At 39.7% G+C, this 13,156-nt stretch overlaps 2 protein-coding genes across 2 annotated transcripts; both read right to left on the bottom strand.

Annotated features, from left to right (window-relative positions):
* Positions 1-247: 247 nt before the first annotated feature.
* On the bottom strand, positions 248-1,246 carry LOC134743719 (retinol dehydrogenase 11-like; the record flags this gene model as incomplete). The annotated part of the gene is made up of 1 exon (XM_063677324.1): positions 248-1,246. A coding segment is annotated over one exon (987 nt), but the record flags the coding sequence as incomplete, so codon positions are not given.
* Positions 1,247-10,953: 9,707 nt separating this feature from the next.
* LOC134743718 (zinc finger protein Noc) lies at positions 10,954-12,852 on the bottom strand. The gene is made up of 2 exons (XM_063677323.1): positions 12,643-12,852; positions 10,954-12,489 (listed from the first exon to the last, which is right to left on the bottom strand). The coding sequence occupies exons 1-2, from the start codon at positions 12,727-12,729 to the stop codon at positions 11,236-11,238; spliced, it is 1,341 nt and encodes a 446-aa protein (XP_063533393.1). The 5' UTR covers positions 12,730-12,852; the 3' UTR covers positions 10,954-11,235.
* Between the last annotated feature and the right edge of the window lie 304 nt (positions 12,853-13,156).

Here is a 13,156-nt window from a genome sequence, read left to right as displayed (position 1 = left end):
TGAACGCTTCCATTTATTATCTATTGCGTTATGCGTAAGCATGTAAGTATAAATCTTATCGTAATACGAGACCGTTTTAGATTAGCACTGCATTTTGCTTCTTCATGGCGATAAACGTAGTGTTAGCCATGTTAAAGGTATTAGAAATGCAACGAAAACATTTATCAAGTGAAAGTTGATTAAATTTTCAAAAAATCAATTATTACCTAGTACATAGGTCTTGTGGATCTCTTGTCGTCTCTAAAGTCAACAGTGCACTTTATTTCAATTTAACAAACTTTTCTGACACTTCCCACAACTCGCGGGCTACTTTTAAGTCTTGAGCACTTTTTGAAGGTATAGCTTCATGGCAGTCTTTAAAGTAGCGACCACTGATTGACGCCACCTCTGGTGCCACGGCGAGGTGAACCGTCGTCTGGGCACCTTCCCAGCTATTTTTGAAGAAAAGCCTCAACAGGGGCAATAACTGGTTAAACACTGGTATGAAGGTTAAGATCTCAGTATCTACGACACCCGGATGCAAACAATTAACAGTTACTCCAGTACCGTGCAGTTGCCGATCCAGCTCAACAGTCATCAATATGTTGCACAATTTAGATGCAGAATACACCTTACTCACATGTATCGTTTCATCTGTTTCTTTCTCACCATTAAGGTTATTGAAATCGATGATCCCCCTTTCATACGCTATAGAAGAAACGTTGACTATACGACTAGGTGCTGATGATTTTAGTTTCGGCAGAAGCAAGTTAGTCAGTAAAAATGGTCCAAAATGGTTAGATTGCATTCCTAGTAACAGTCCATCTTCAGTCTTCTCTAGTTTTGAGCCGTATATGGCAGCGTTATTTATAAGAATATCGAGTCGTTCTTCTGTTTTGTTGATGTTGTCGGCGAATTCTCTGACTGATTTTAAAGATGCAAGGTCAAGGTGGCGGTAGTGCACATCAGGGTTGCCGGTGGCAGCAACAATCTGGTCTCTGGCAACGGTGGCGCGGCCCTCGTTCCTGCATGCCATGATCACCCGCGCCCCTCTCTCCGCGAGGTTCTTAGCCGTTTCAAATCCTATACCCGCATTTGCACCGGTCACTATAACCACTTTTCCCACCAAATGACGACTGCTTTTACAGATGCCGGTCGTAAATTTGACATAAACCCATGTGACGAATATGAGGAAAAACAGTAAGAATAATAACTGAATTAAAAAACACATGGTGACTATGCCGTGTCTACCGTACGGAGTCGTGTATTACACTGATATAACAATGGCTTGCCGATTATTTACCTACACAAGCAAGTTACACAACGTCTACTGTCCAAAACTTTGTCTTATCACTTCGATAAAATCTATTTTTTTAATGTAAAAAACAAGATTTTCACTTTATTGCACTATTGACAAGCAAATTGTCAGATCTGTCAATACCCCAGTGTAAATTTCATTCGATAGCGTGACGAGATGTACGCGTTTGCGTTAAGTAGTAGTAGTAATCACTTTATTGTACACAACACAGGTTTACTTTAAATGGAATTTTGAGTTTCCAAAACGTGCCGCTTGCCGCTATCTAAAGAAATTTACACTTGGGGGGGTTCAGAACTAGAGTCTGTGCGGAAAGAGAAGAATCGTAAAATGTATTGGATTTTACTACAATTATAAGACTAGAATTGTTTAAACCCCATGCATTGTCCAAAACCGGGTAATCCTATACCCGATTTTGCCCCTTACTAAAAATAGCAATGGAACACGTCAAGTTCTTCAGGTTCCCAACCAGTACGCCATTCAAGGGCTATTTTTTTACACTTGAGACAACAATACGTCTCAATGGGTACAAACCCAAGCATCGTTTTTCCGTGTATTGTACAAAAAAAGACACTTGTAGAAAACCGGGACGACCCGATTTTACCCCGACCGGTTTTGACCCGAACATACCTACCAGAAACTAAAAAATCTGCTGACCTAAAATTGTAATGCAATAACAATCAAAGTAATGTTTGTTGATCCTTAATACATACATTATTGCATAAAAAATACAAATTGTACTTACGTCAACGAACGACAAATTGGTATAGTGATGAGTTCTATGAAATTATTGTATCAGGCACCTCTAAAAATGTTTTTCTTAATTAATTTCTGTACGCCGGCATGCGCGTCATTCAACATTTAATTTGTTGACAAACATACCAAGATGGTAGACAGCAGTGACCAAAGCGTTCGTCAATCTGGAACTGTCTAAGTAGCCATACTGCCGTGTCCTTGTTTTACCCCGTGTCACGGTTTTGGACTAGTCTCCCCTACCTACACAACAGCTTAAAACTTAAGACATCAGAATGATATGAATAGTGTTTTTTTTCGAAATCGTGCATTTTGCTCCAACTTGTGCGTAAATGTATAGGCGCGGGCTGGTGTATGTGTACGTTTGAATTGGCTTGGTAGTTACCTACTTACCTAGCTTCCAGACTCAACGGTATCTCAGAATAGACCGCGAGCCAGACGCAAATTTCGTCAGTCATCGCCTCCCGGGCGAAAGCTGGTATAGCGGTTAACGGCTATGTATGATGAACTCGTGAACGTCAGCTGCCGCTCCGTTGGTGGGTTGAGGAATGGCAGCCATCGAAACGCGGAACACGGTTTTTCCACCGCGATACAATCGGCTGGCGATTTGTTTTATTAACAATAGCATCTAAACTATCATCTGACAAAGTATCAAACGGGAGGCGATGACGTTGATCACTGAAAATAATTTTCTCTTTTACATGTTCATGTGACCAGCTGACGGTCTTTCCACAGCGATACAATCGGCTGATGATTTTGTTTATTCACAATAGCATCTAAATTATCATCTGACAAAGTATCAAGCGGGAGGCGATGACTAAATTTTTATAGACTTTATTTGCTGTCATTCCTCAACCCACTGACGACCAGCTGACGTTCACGAGGGTTCATCATACATAGCCGTTAACCACTATACGAATTTTCGCCCGGGAGCCGATTGGTCATGGAAATCTGTTCCTGGCCCGGTCTAGAACATGTGCAAATGTCGTAAGTCGTAACACTACTAATTGACCTATGTAAACGATGCGGCACGAACATTCGCTAAATAATGCTGTAAACAACTTTATGACTGAATATACAATGTTTGCAAATGTAATCATTATAAATAAATGATTACTCCGTCGTATGTTTAATAGAAATAATAAAGTACGTATACTATTTACATATTAGGTATGTCTATAATATGATAATCAATGCAGACGCGAAATTGTGTTTTTACGTTTTTCAAATGCAGATTTTAATCATACTTTTATTCTGTTAGCAAATATGTTTTTTCGAAATATTCACAAATTTTATTTACCACTAAAGGAAGATATTCGCTCTATTTTCTTTGTTTAACCTTTTTTTTACGAAAACTAGTACTTAGTACTTACCATATATAGATATATTATATTAAGTGTTACGTAAATTTTCATGCCAATTTTCATGTAATATGTAATTTAGTTCTGCGTTCTACTCGCAGAACTGATGGCCGGTGGGGCCGGAAGGTTCTGGAGTGGCGTCCGCGTACCGGAAGACGAACTGCCGGTAGGCCTCCAACGAGATGGAGCGACGACCTGGTGAAGGTCGCGGGAATTCGGTGGTTGCGAGCGGCACAGGATCGGTCGGAGTGGCGAGCCTTGGGGGAGGCCTATGTCCAGCAGTGGACGTCTATCGGCTGACATGATGATGATGATGTAATTTAAGCATGTCTTTTAAAACTTAGAGCGTAACTTAGATTGTATGAGCACAGTTTTAAAAATATGCAACGTTTGTATTAGATATTTAAAATACATACTTCCTTTTTCTATTCAATAAAAAAAAGCAAATAAATAACGGCAAATAATCTTTTCAAATGCCAACCAGCGGATTTAAATAAATATCTCGGCGAAAAAAAACCTAGCAATTCAAGCAATTTTGAATAGAGATAGGAGATAACCCGTTTGAAATTGTACACCACAATGTACACCCAAGTTGTCACAACTAACATGAGAATGGGTTTTGCATAATTTGATTGAACGCGTTCAAGATCTTTATCGTTCAACCATTCGGTCATTGTCAAGTTTCCGGTCTCGTTCACTGAATTTACACTTCATTTGAGGTTTACAATAAAGGTAATTCTGTGTGTGTCGAAGGGGACCCTTGTTACAAATATTGAATGAAGTATCGCATTAATTCTATTTCAAATTAAGTGTGAATTTGAATTTCGGAACGGGTTCTGCATGTTAATCGTTTTAACTTCTATTTAATACTTAAAAGTGAATAATTCATGCGTGTTGTTGTTACGGTACAATTATAATATGATGAGAACTATTCTATCAGGGCAAAAAACATCGTATTAAAAGCCAAGCATTAACATTTTAGAATTTTAATGTTTGCATTTTTAATGCTATTACTATTACTCTGATTACTCTGATTTTGATTTTATATTCCTTTGCTCAATTATGTTGATAATTCTTCCACACATATAATTATTGTGAGATGCATCTTACCTATAGAAACCAACACTACAGCAAATCTAATCAAAAATTGATAAAAATATAATTATATCTACTCCGTATACGGTAAATATATTCGTACACGAGCGCTTTTTTCATACAAATAGCAAAGTAAGCTGCAGAGACAACTCCCTGTATAGAAAATTGTTTGCAGGGGCAGGGGGGACCCAGTTATCTCTGCAGCTTACTGTACAAGATTGTTAACTTTGGTTTCAGCAGTCATAATCAGATGGGGTCTATTTGCTACGGATTTGGCCGCATTGACCTTAGATACAAAGATTTGGAAATATTTTGTTTATTTTTCCTAACATTTGTTTTAAACTAAAATTAAAATATTTCTGTAAATTTTTACAATTTGACTAGTACGGCCTTACATAACCAAGAATTTCTGTATTTTTTTTACAATTTGACTAGTACGGCCTTACAAAACCAAGAATTTCTGCCAATTTTTTACAATTTGACTAGTACGGCAAAAAAATAATTTCTGTAAATTTTTTACAATTTGTTTAGTACGGCAAAAAAAAGAATTTCTGTAAATTTTTTACAATTTGACTAGAAGTACGGTCAATCGGTGGACCTTCTGCTTTTGGTATTAATAAGGTTTACGAACTGTCAGTTAACAGTGTGGGCGATATGAAACTTTTTCATTTCTCATGCTCTGAAAGAGGGTCATTGTTGTTCTAAAAGGTGTGCAGATGATACATGTCTGCACTAGAGCATTTTACGTTCGAAGTACGATTTTTTGAATTTTATTGCGATAAGCAATTGAAATTTGAGTTTAAATGGATTTGTTATACAATTTCCATTCTGATATTTGACTCTCCATTCCATAAATAGAGACACTTTTGCCTAAATTGTTAACTGAAGGTACCCTTAAAAAATACTATTAAAATTATACTTGGTCATGTTTTAAAAAAACACATGCATTTTACTTTCCTCGTATTCGAAATGAAAAGTAGAGTGTTCAACTCGGGTGAAAGGCATCATTTCAGCCTCGGACTATTGGCGCTCTCACTGCGTTCTAGCGCCAAAATACCTCGGCAGAAATGAGTGCCTTTCATCCCTTGGTTAACAATCTACTATATCCTGCGCAAGGAACCCTAACCTGGTTCTTGCACGCAACCCTCTAATCGCATCCATAATTCAAAAGATGTAAAGCCACCTTATGTTTATGTTAATCTTAATTGGTTATTTCGCGATTACGCATCCATCTTGGATAGGCATCCATTTTGAAATTTGTTTTGTTTAGCTGTCAATGTCGATTTGCGTTTAAAGGGACCAGTTCACTGGGAGGAGGGATCACTTGCAATGAAAATGTGAGTGTGACGACTTTTGACGTTCGGGACGTGTTTGTCATTTATCATTGAATATCAAATATGACTGGTATATAAATTCAGCGGGGCCACAATTCATCTTATATAAATTCATAATAATTCTGTGACATATGTATAAAACCACCACATCTACTTACTTTTTAGGGTTCCGTACCCAAAGGGTAAAAACGGGACCCTATTACTAAGACTCCGCTGTCCGTCTGTACGTCTGTCTGTCTGTCACCAGGCTGTATCTCATGAACCGTTATAGCTAGACAGTTGAAATTTTCACAGATGATGTATTTCTGTTGCCGCTACAACAACAAATACTAAAAAGTACGGAACCCTCGGTGCGCGAGTCCGACTCGCACTTGTCCGGTTTTTATCAATACTATTCACGTCGTTAAATAATCATAGTTGGGTGTAAGTTTGGTTATTTTAAATATAAAACCATCAGGATTTTAAAAGTGACCCAGGCGACCGTAACCATCGCAACGAGTGACAAAAAGGTGATTCACCCAGTTACATGTCTTTTTTAGGGTTCCGTACCCAAAGGGTATAAACGGGACCCTATTACTTAGACTCCGATGTCTGTCTGTCTGTCTTTCACCAGGCTATATCTGATGAACCGTGATAGCAAGACAGCTGAAATTTTCACAGATGATGTATTTCTGTTGCCGCTATAACAACAAATACTAAAAACAGAATAAAATAAATATTTATGTGGGGCTGCCATACAATAAACGTGATATTTTTACCGTTTTTGAGCGTAATTGTGCGGAACCCTTCGTGCGCGAGTCCGACTCGTACTTAGCTGGTTTTTTTATCACCATATATTATTATAAAAAAAGGATATCTGGTAAAATTCTTGCCAAATTCGGTTGATTTATAAAAATGAGTTTTTTTTGTTTTTCTATCGGTCTTCATAGTAATTCATCATAATTATTGTAATCAAACACGTCTATATTATTTGGCAACATTAAAAAATACTTAAACAAGCAGTAAAAAAAGCACAAGCTCCAAACTGCAAGTAGTTCACGTCTCTACCACTAGATGGCGCCACGGGTATCAAACAAGAATAAATCTAACCTATGATTTACGCGCAGCTCCTAAACTATGTCAAAGTCGTATTATCTGACTACCGTATTTATTGCTCTAGTGATTTATGCAAATAATGCAATACGCATAAAGTTCATTGATAAAATCGTTAAATTGTAATTACCATCTGGAGGCGGGTAATTATCATTAATTATTATCAGAATAGAACTAACTTTAACTGCAATTCTTATCTTTTAAAAGAAGAAGGATTTATTTTACTTGTATACATATTTCACAGACAGCCTTAGATGTGTATTTTGGGTTTTTTAGATAATTAAATAATTTGGTTAGTTTAATTAAAAGATAATTTTAAACAACGAAACCGGAGCTACGCCCGGTAGTCGTATTTTGGACAATTTGAAAAAATGTGTTTAGGAGTGAGTTTGGTGTTATGTTGCATATTCGAATAAGAGAATCAATAATATTGTCTTCGGTTACCGCGATAGTTACTCATGAAATAAAACTATGAAAACGGATTATATCGCGTATATTAAATTTATAATACATCCCGACGTTTCGAACCCTTTACAGCGTTCGTGGTCAACGGGTGACTGAGGAAAAATTACAAAGTGCAAAAATACCCACATACTAAAATAATGAATGGTAGTCTATTATTGTTCATTATTTTAGTATGTGGGTATTACCTACTTACAATAATCTATGGTAGCATTTCCCATACTATGGGTCGCGGGTATTGAGTGGGCTCTGAAATTACCAGGAAATGTGACGGTTACCAATAATGTTTTATGCCCCCTTTAAGCGGCTAAGAGTTCATACTGTATGGGTACTTTGGACCCGTAGTCTGATCCCTTATAAAATTAAGTTGCAAGTAAGCTTATACAGGGTGGCAAAAAATAAGTGCATTCCCGTTGCCAGGGAGGTTTTTGGGATTATACTTAGCAACTTTTACTATGGGACCAATCGCGAAATCGCGAAAAAAAAAATTACCCTCCCATAGAAAATGGACCAGCCAAAATGTACGAAACAGCCAAATTTTTTTTCGCCTTTTCAGGATTTGCCACACTGGATGCGTTCTGCGGGCAGCGGTCAGGTTAAACTTCAACTTCAAAGGTTGCTGTCAATGTTGTTCATACATAATGCGGATTTGACCTGACCGCTGACCGCAGAACGCATCTAGTGTGGGAACGCACTTACAACCCCTCTGGTGTTGGCGGCGGTAATCGCTTACCATCAGGTGATCCGTCTGCTCGTTTGCCTCCTATTTCATAAAAAAAAATCCTTTCGGGGTTGGTCTAATAGTAAAAGTTGCTCAGTATAATCCCAAAACCTCCCTGGCAACAGGAATGCACTTATTTTTTAGCCACCGTGTATTTTTAACATAAACCGTTGAAGGTTTAATTCGAGAGGCAATACTAATGCACCGGCTTTTTGCTCTTTACAGAAATGAACTTTGGTTTAAAACACGAATGGATGTTACGGTACGAGTGGGGAGAGTCAATCACTCGAAACTCCCGGTTGTCTACGGGGGCATAGGTCAAACCAAGACAGAGGCAACAACTGACAGGCTACATTACGTTTTCTACCTTTCTTTTCTTGATGGACTTGAGGGCGGTGTTGCCCGTAGCCAATGTCACGTAAAAGGGTAGGAACAAAATAAATGCTCTTAGAGCACGACGCTGTTCGGTGGTTGTTGTAGTTGTCTCGTAAAACCGATAGCTGGATTTTACGAGAAGCACGTGGACTACCGGCCGTTGACTCCAAAATGGTGGTTAAACACGCTTTGAGATTAATTCTCCATTCACTGCACACTACCACATTAGATTATTGTATAATAAAGCTATCGATATTACACTTTAAACAATATTAATGAGCAAAAAACAAAGGAATTAATCACGAGGCTACTATCAAGATGGCGTTCGAACCGGAAGTCTTTTCTACCTTTATTTGTTGATGAAAACAAATACCGTAAAACGGGGTAGCTTTAGGAAAATTTGGGGCTACTTTGATAGCTTTAAAACGGCCATAAAATTACCATTATTCATTATTTACTGAAACCGTTTAGATTACTATATATTGTTGTTCACCTACTGTAAAAAATCTTGCATAAAAATATATTAATGAAAAAAAAAAAAAAAAAACTGAAAACGGATTATATCGCGTATATTGAATTTATAATACATCCTTTTTTTTTATTTTATATATTTATGATTTAAAAACTAAAATTTCTATGTCGCCACTGTATTTGAAAGCCACCCCGTTTTACAAATATTCTACATTGAATTCTAGTTATCTACTCTAGGTACATAAATATAGGTTTAGTTTGATCTCACTGCGATGCGAACTCTATTTTTATCGTATTCGTTATTGGTTTTTAGGAAAGTCATCTAAAGTAGAATTTTATACCTATATCAGATAAACATCAGGAGAGCGCTGGTGGCCTAGCGGTAAGAGCGTGCGACTTGCAATCCGGAGCCGGGGTTAAACCCCGGCTCGTACCGATGAGTTTTTCGGAACTTATGTACGAAATATCATTTGATATTTACCAGTCGCTTTTCGGTGAAGGAAAACATCGTGAGGAAACCGGACTAATCCCGACAAGGCCTAGTTTCCCCCCTGGGTTGGACGGTCAGATGACAGTCGCTTTCGTAAAAACTAGTGCCTACGCCAATTCTTGGGATTAGTTGCCAAGCGGACCCCAGGCTCCCATGGAGCCGTGGCAAAATGCCGGGACAACGCGAGGAAGATGATCAGGTAAACATCATTGGTTTATTTACTGGATATTATAATATATGAACACTAATCAAATTTGCATCTATTGTTTGAAAATAATATGTTATTGATCACATGACATTTGTGTTAGCGTATAATTGTTGAAATAGAATAATTTTATATTTGCGGATGTATAAACTAGAAACAGCTTCTATTTGTTTGTGACTGTAAATAATTAGTTATTAAAGCCTTTATTAATGATACGGGAAATATGTTTTCCTCCCGTTAATCAGATAAGCATTGAATATATAGGTAAATTGCTTTAAGTGATTGGTTGTATCATTATATTGTACAATTAATACAAGACTTGTCGATGAACGATAAACTACTGCCTAAGGCGATAAATAGACTTGTTATACGGCTTAACTATAATAGCTGTATTATGTAAAAACTCCCACATTTGAATAATCTTAATTATTATCACTTCAACTTAATTGCATTCAATGGCCATAATTCACGTGAATTTATTCACAAAACAAACGACTAAGCGCTAATGTTCTAGAAAGCTAATATTAATATCAATATAATGTTAATGAAATAGATATAAAGTTTATGTGCCAGTTAATCTTAACGGATGTCTTTTTAATTATTCAACAGAACAAGAAGTTTATCTTTTAATGAGATGTCGGTGGGATTGAAACGACAGCGACATTTTATAAAAAAAAAAGCGTGACGCCTCTGTCTCGTATTATCCTATAACCTGTCTTTCAGTCTTTTCGTGTGACCAATTATGATTTTGACAGTTGAATTTCCAACATGACATGGGCCTTATCAAAATAGCGTTTATTAAAAAAACTTGACATTAACAAAGCTGACAGCAGCTCTCGGCTTTGTTATTAATGATGCTCGTCAGGCTAACGCGCGTTTTTTATGCCATTCAATTAAATGAATTATTTTGTTAGTTATTCCCCGAGGTGTGTGGGTGGCGTGGTCGTGATTGCTATCTTGTTTTACCGGGATCCCGCTGATTGACGGGCCTAATGTGTGCGCTGGCGCTGTATTCATCAATCACACAGTTTATTACGTCTTCTCCTCAAGAGCTGGTGCTGGTACATTTTGTTTTGATGTTACTTTGACGTTGATTGCTTATGCGCTTTTTATGTTTACTATTTAAATACTTAACATTCATTAATTCAAGTATAATTTTACTTTGTAAAATATCAAACGGTTCTATGAATTTTTCATGTTTTTTGTGTCAATGAATATTCAACAGATACGGACCATATCTCCTTAATGAAAACCATAAATCAGAGGGCGTTTTATGAGCGAGAGTAAAATAAAAATAAACTTTTATGATTGGTATGTAGATATTATATTCCAAATAATTCCTTTAATATTAAACATAGAGATTATTATTTACATATAACATTTGGCTGTACAGAGTCACATCGTCCGAGCTAGCGCATCGCCGGCGATTCCACTTACATAAATAACTATGTTACAATTGCACTAATCACTAAATTTGTCATGGCGCGTCCCGCCGTAGAACATGAATTAGAGTCTATCGATATCACAGAAGAAAATTGGACAATACAACATTAATTTATGACATTCGTATCCACTACACTGTCTACTGGTGGACGGCGGCCGCGCCGAGCCGTTGGCCGTACATCGCGTACGGCGAGTAGAAGGGGCCTAGTGCGGGGTTGAAGGCACCGTAGGGGGATGCGCCAAGGCCGGCCGGGAGACCGGCCTTCGAGTATGGGTGGTACCGCGAGGCCGAGAGCGGACTCAACGGAGCCGTTGGATACGCGCCGCGGAGTCCAGCTGTAGTGAACAGCGGGTTCAAGGGGCTAAGCAGCGATGGCTGTGACGAGGAAGCCGTCGATGGCGTGGATCCGTCCGTCGTGTGACTCCTCAAATGCTGCAGCAACTCCTCAGAATTTCCAAATCGCTTACCGCAGTAAGATTCCCCGACAATCCAATTGCAAACGTATGGGCGACTTAGTTGCGGGTAAGATAGTCCGCCGGCGGCGGCGCCTTGCTGCGACAGCGCCATCGCCATAGCGATGTTGTATTTTTGGTGTTCGCACTGAGTGCACCCGGCGGGACAGCTGCCGTTGCTCATGAGGAGGTGGTGGTTGTTCACTGAGAATTGGCATCCGGTACAGTAGGGGTCTTTGCATACTGGGACTAGAGTTTCTCCGCCGGCGGGCGTTTTGACTCTAGCGTAGCCAAGGTACGGATTGGGGGATGATCCTGGGAATCCGGCGGCAGCAGCGAGCATGGCTGCGTGGTGAGCGCTGAACGGAGCGCCGGCATACGGTGGCCTGAAGGCAGGGTTAGCGTGCTGCTCCATCCCTGGAGGGCAGCAGAGGCCGGCGAGCGGATTGAATCCAGGCAAACCGGGCAGATTTTTGAAAGCCGCCAGCGGGTCTTTTCCGTGTCCTAAAACTTCCAACCCAGATCGGATAATTGGGCTTGTGCCTGAAGAGCCGGCGGGAGACGATTTCCGCTCATGGGAAGGGCTATTTTTCCCATTTTCGCCGGATGGTGGAGTGGATTTCCTTCCAGGCGTGCTCTTTCCCGATTTTTTGTCGTCCGAACTGTCTGAGCTGGCTTTAGATGAAGGGCGCTCCTCAGGTTTCTTTGAAACAACATTAGTTTCATAGGGTTTGAAAGCCAGATGTTTGTTGTCCGGAGTGGAACGCGGTTTGTCCGTTTTCGTGCTGTTTGGTGATGAACGAATAACTGTGTCACTAACACTATTCACTGATTTCTTCTTGTCGAGCGGCGGCAGCAGCGGTTTGGACGGGGTGGTGTCCGCACCGATCTGACTGCAGGTTTGCGCTAAAAGCGCAAGCGGGCTTTTCTTCGAGTCCAACTATAACAAAGAAAAAATAACATAAGTTTCATTTTGAACAATTAAGCAGATTTTTTCTAACATAAGAAAACCTAATATACATCTATATTTTTTTGTGTTTAAAAATTTTCAAGTTATTTTAGGAAAAACACTTTTTAAAAGTAAAATACTTACAGAGGACGGAAGCGGAGCCAAATAATCAGGCTGTAAATATTGATTAGGATTAGTAGCCATCATTCCTCCGTCTTCAAGCACCACCATTTGGCTATAACTTTTACTATCACTTGTAAACTTCACTGCGATCACGGAATGCCTCTGGCAAGTACTCTGTCACGGCGCGAGAACGCGTGCGATCGTGGCGGCGGTTGCGAGGACTGTGAGCGAGGCCCCACCAGCCGCCGAGCCCCCCGCACGGGCAGAGCGAGTCAGAGCTACAGAGGAGCTTTGTCAGAGCGGGAGGGCCAGACGTCTCCGCTGCAGCGTGCGGCGATAAAAAATAAAGCGGAAACGACACATAGCTGCATTGCGGTAGGGTGAAAAGGAAAGGCGGCTTCGCCGGGTGCGGATTGAGACGTGCGCGGGTGTCGGCTCGCCACCCATGACGCTTTGACTCGCCGCCGTACCTGACCGCTGCACCGCGCGTTTTTACCCATCGCGTTTATTACGGCGTCATCGCTTCAAATTCGGA

This window comes from Cydia strobilella, chromosome 8 (assembly GCF_947568885.1).
Source record: "Cydia strobilella chromosome 8, ilCydStro3.1, whole genome shotgun sequence".
Lineage (NCBI taxonomy): Eukaryota > Metazoa > Arthropoda > Insecta > Lepidoptera > Tortricidae > Cydia > Cydia strobilella.
This window is presented reverse-complemented; position numbering and strand designations above follow the sequence as displayed.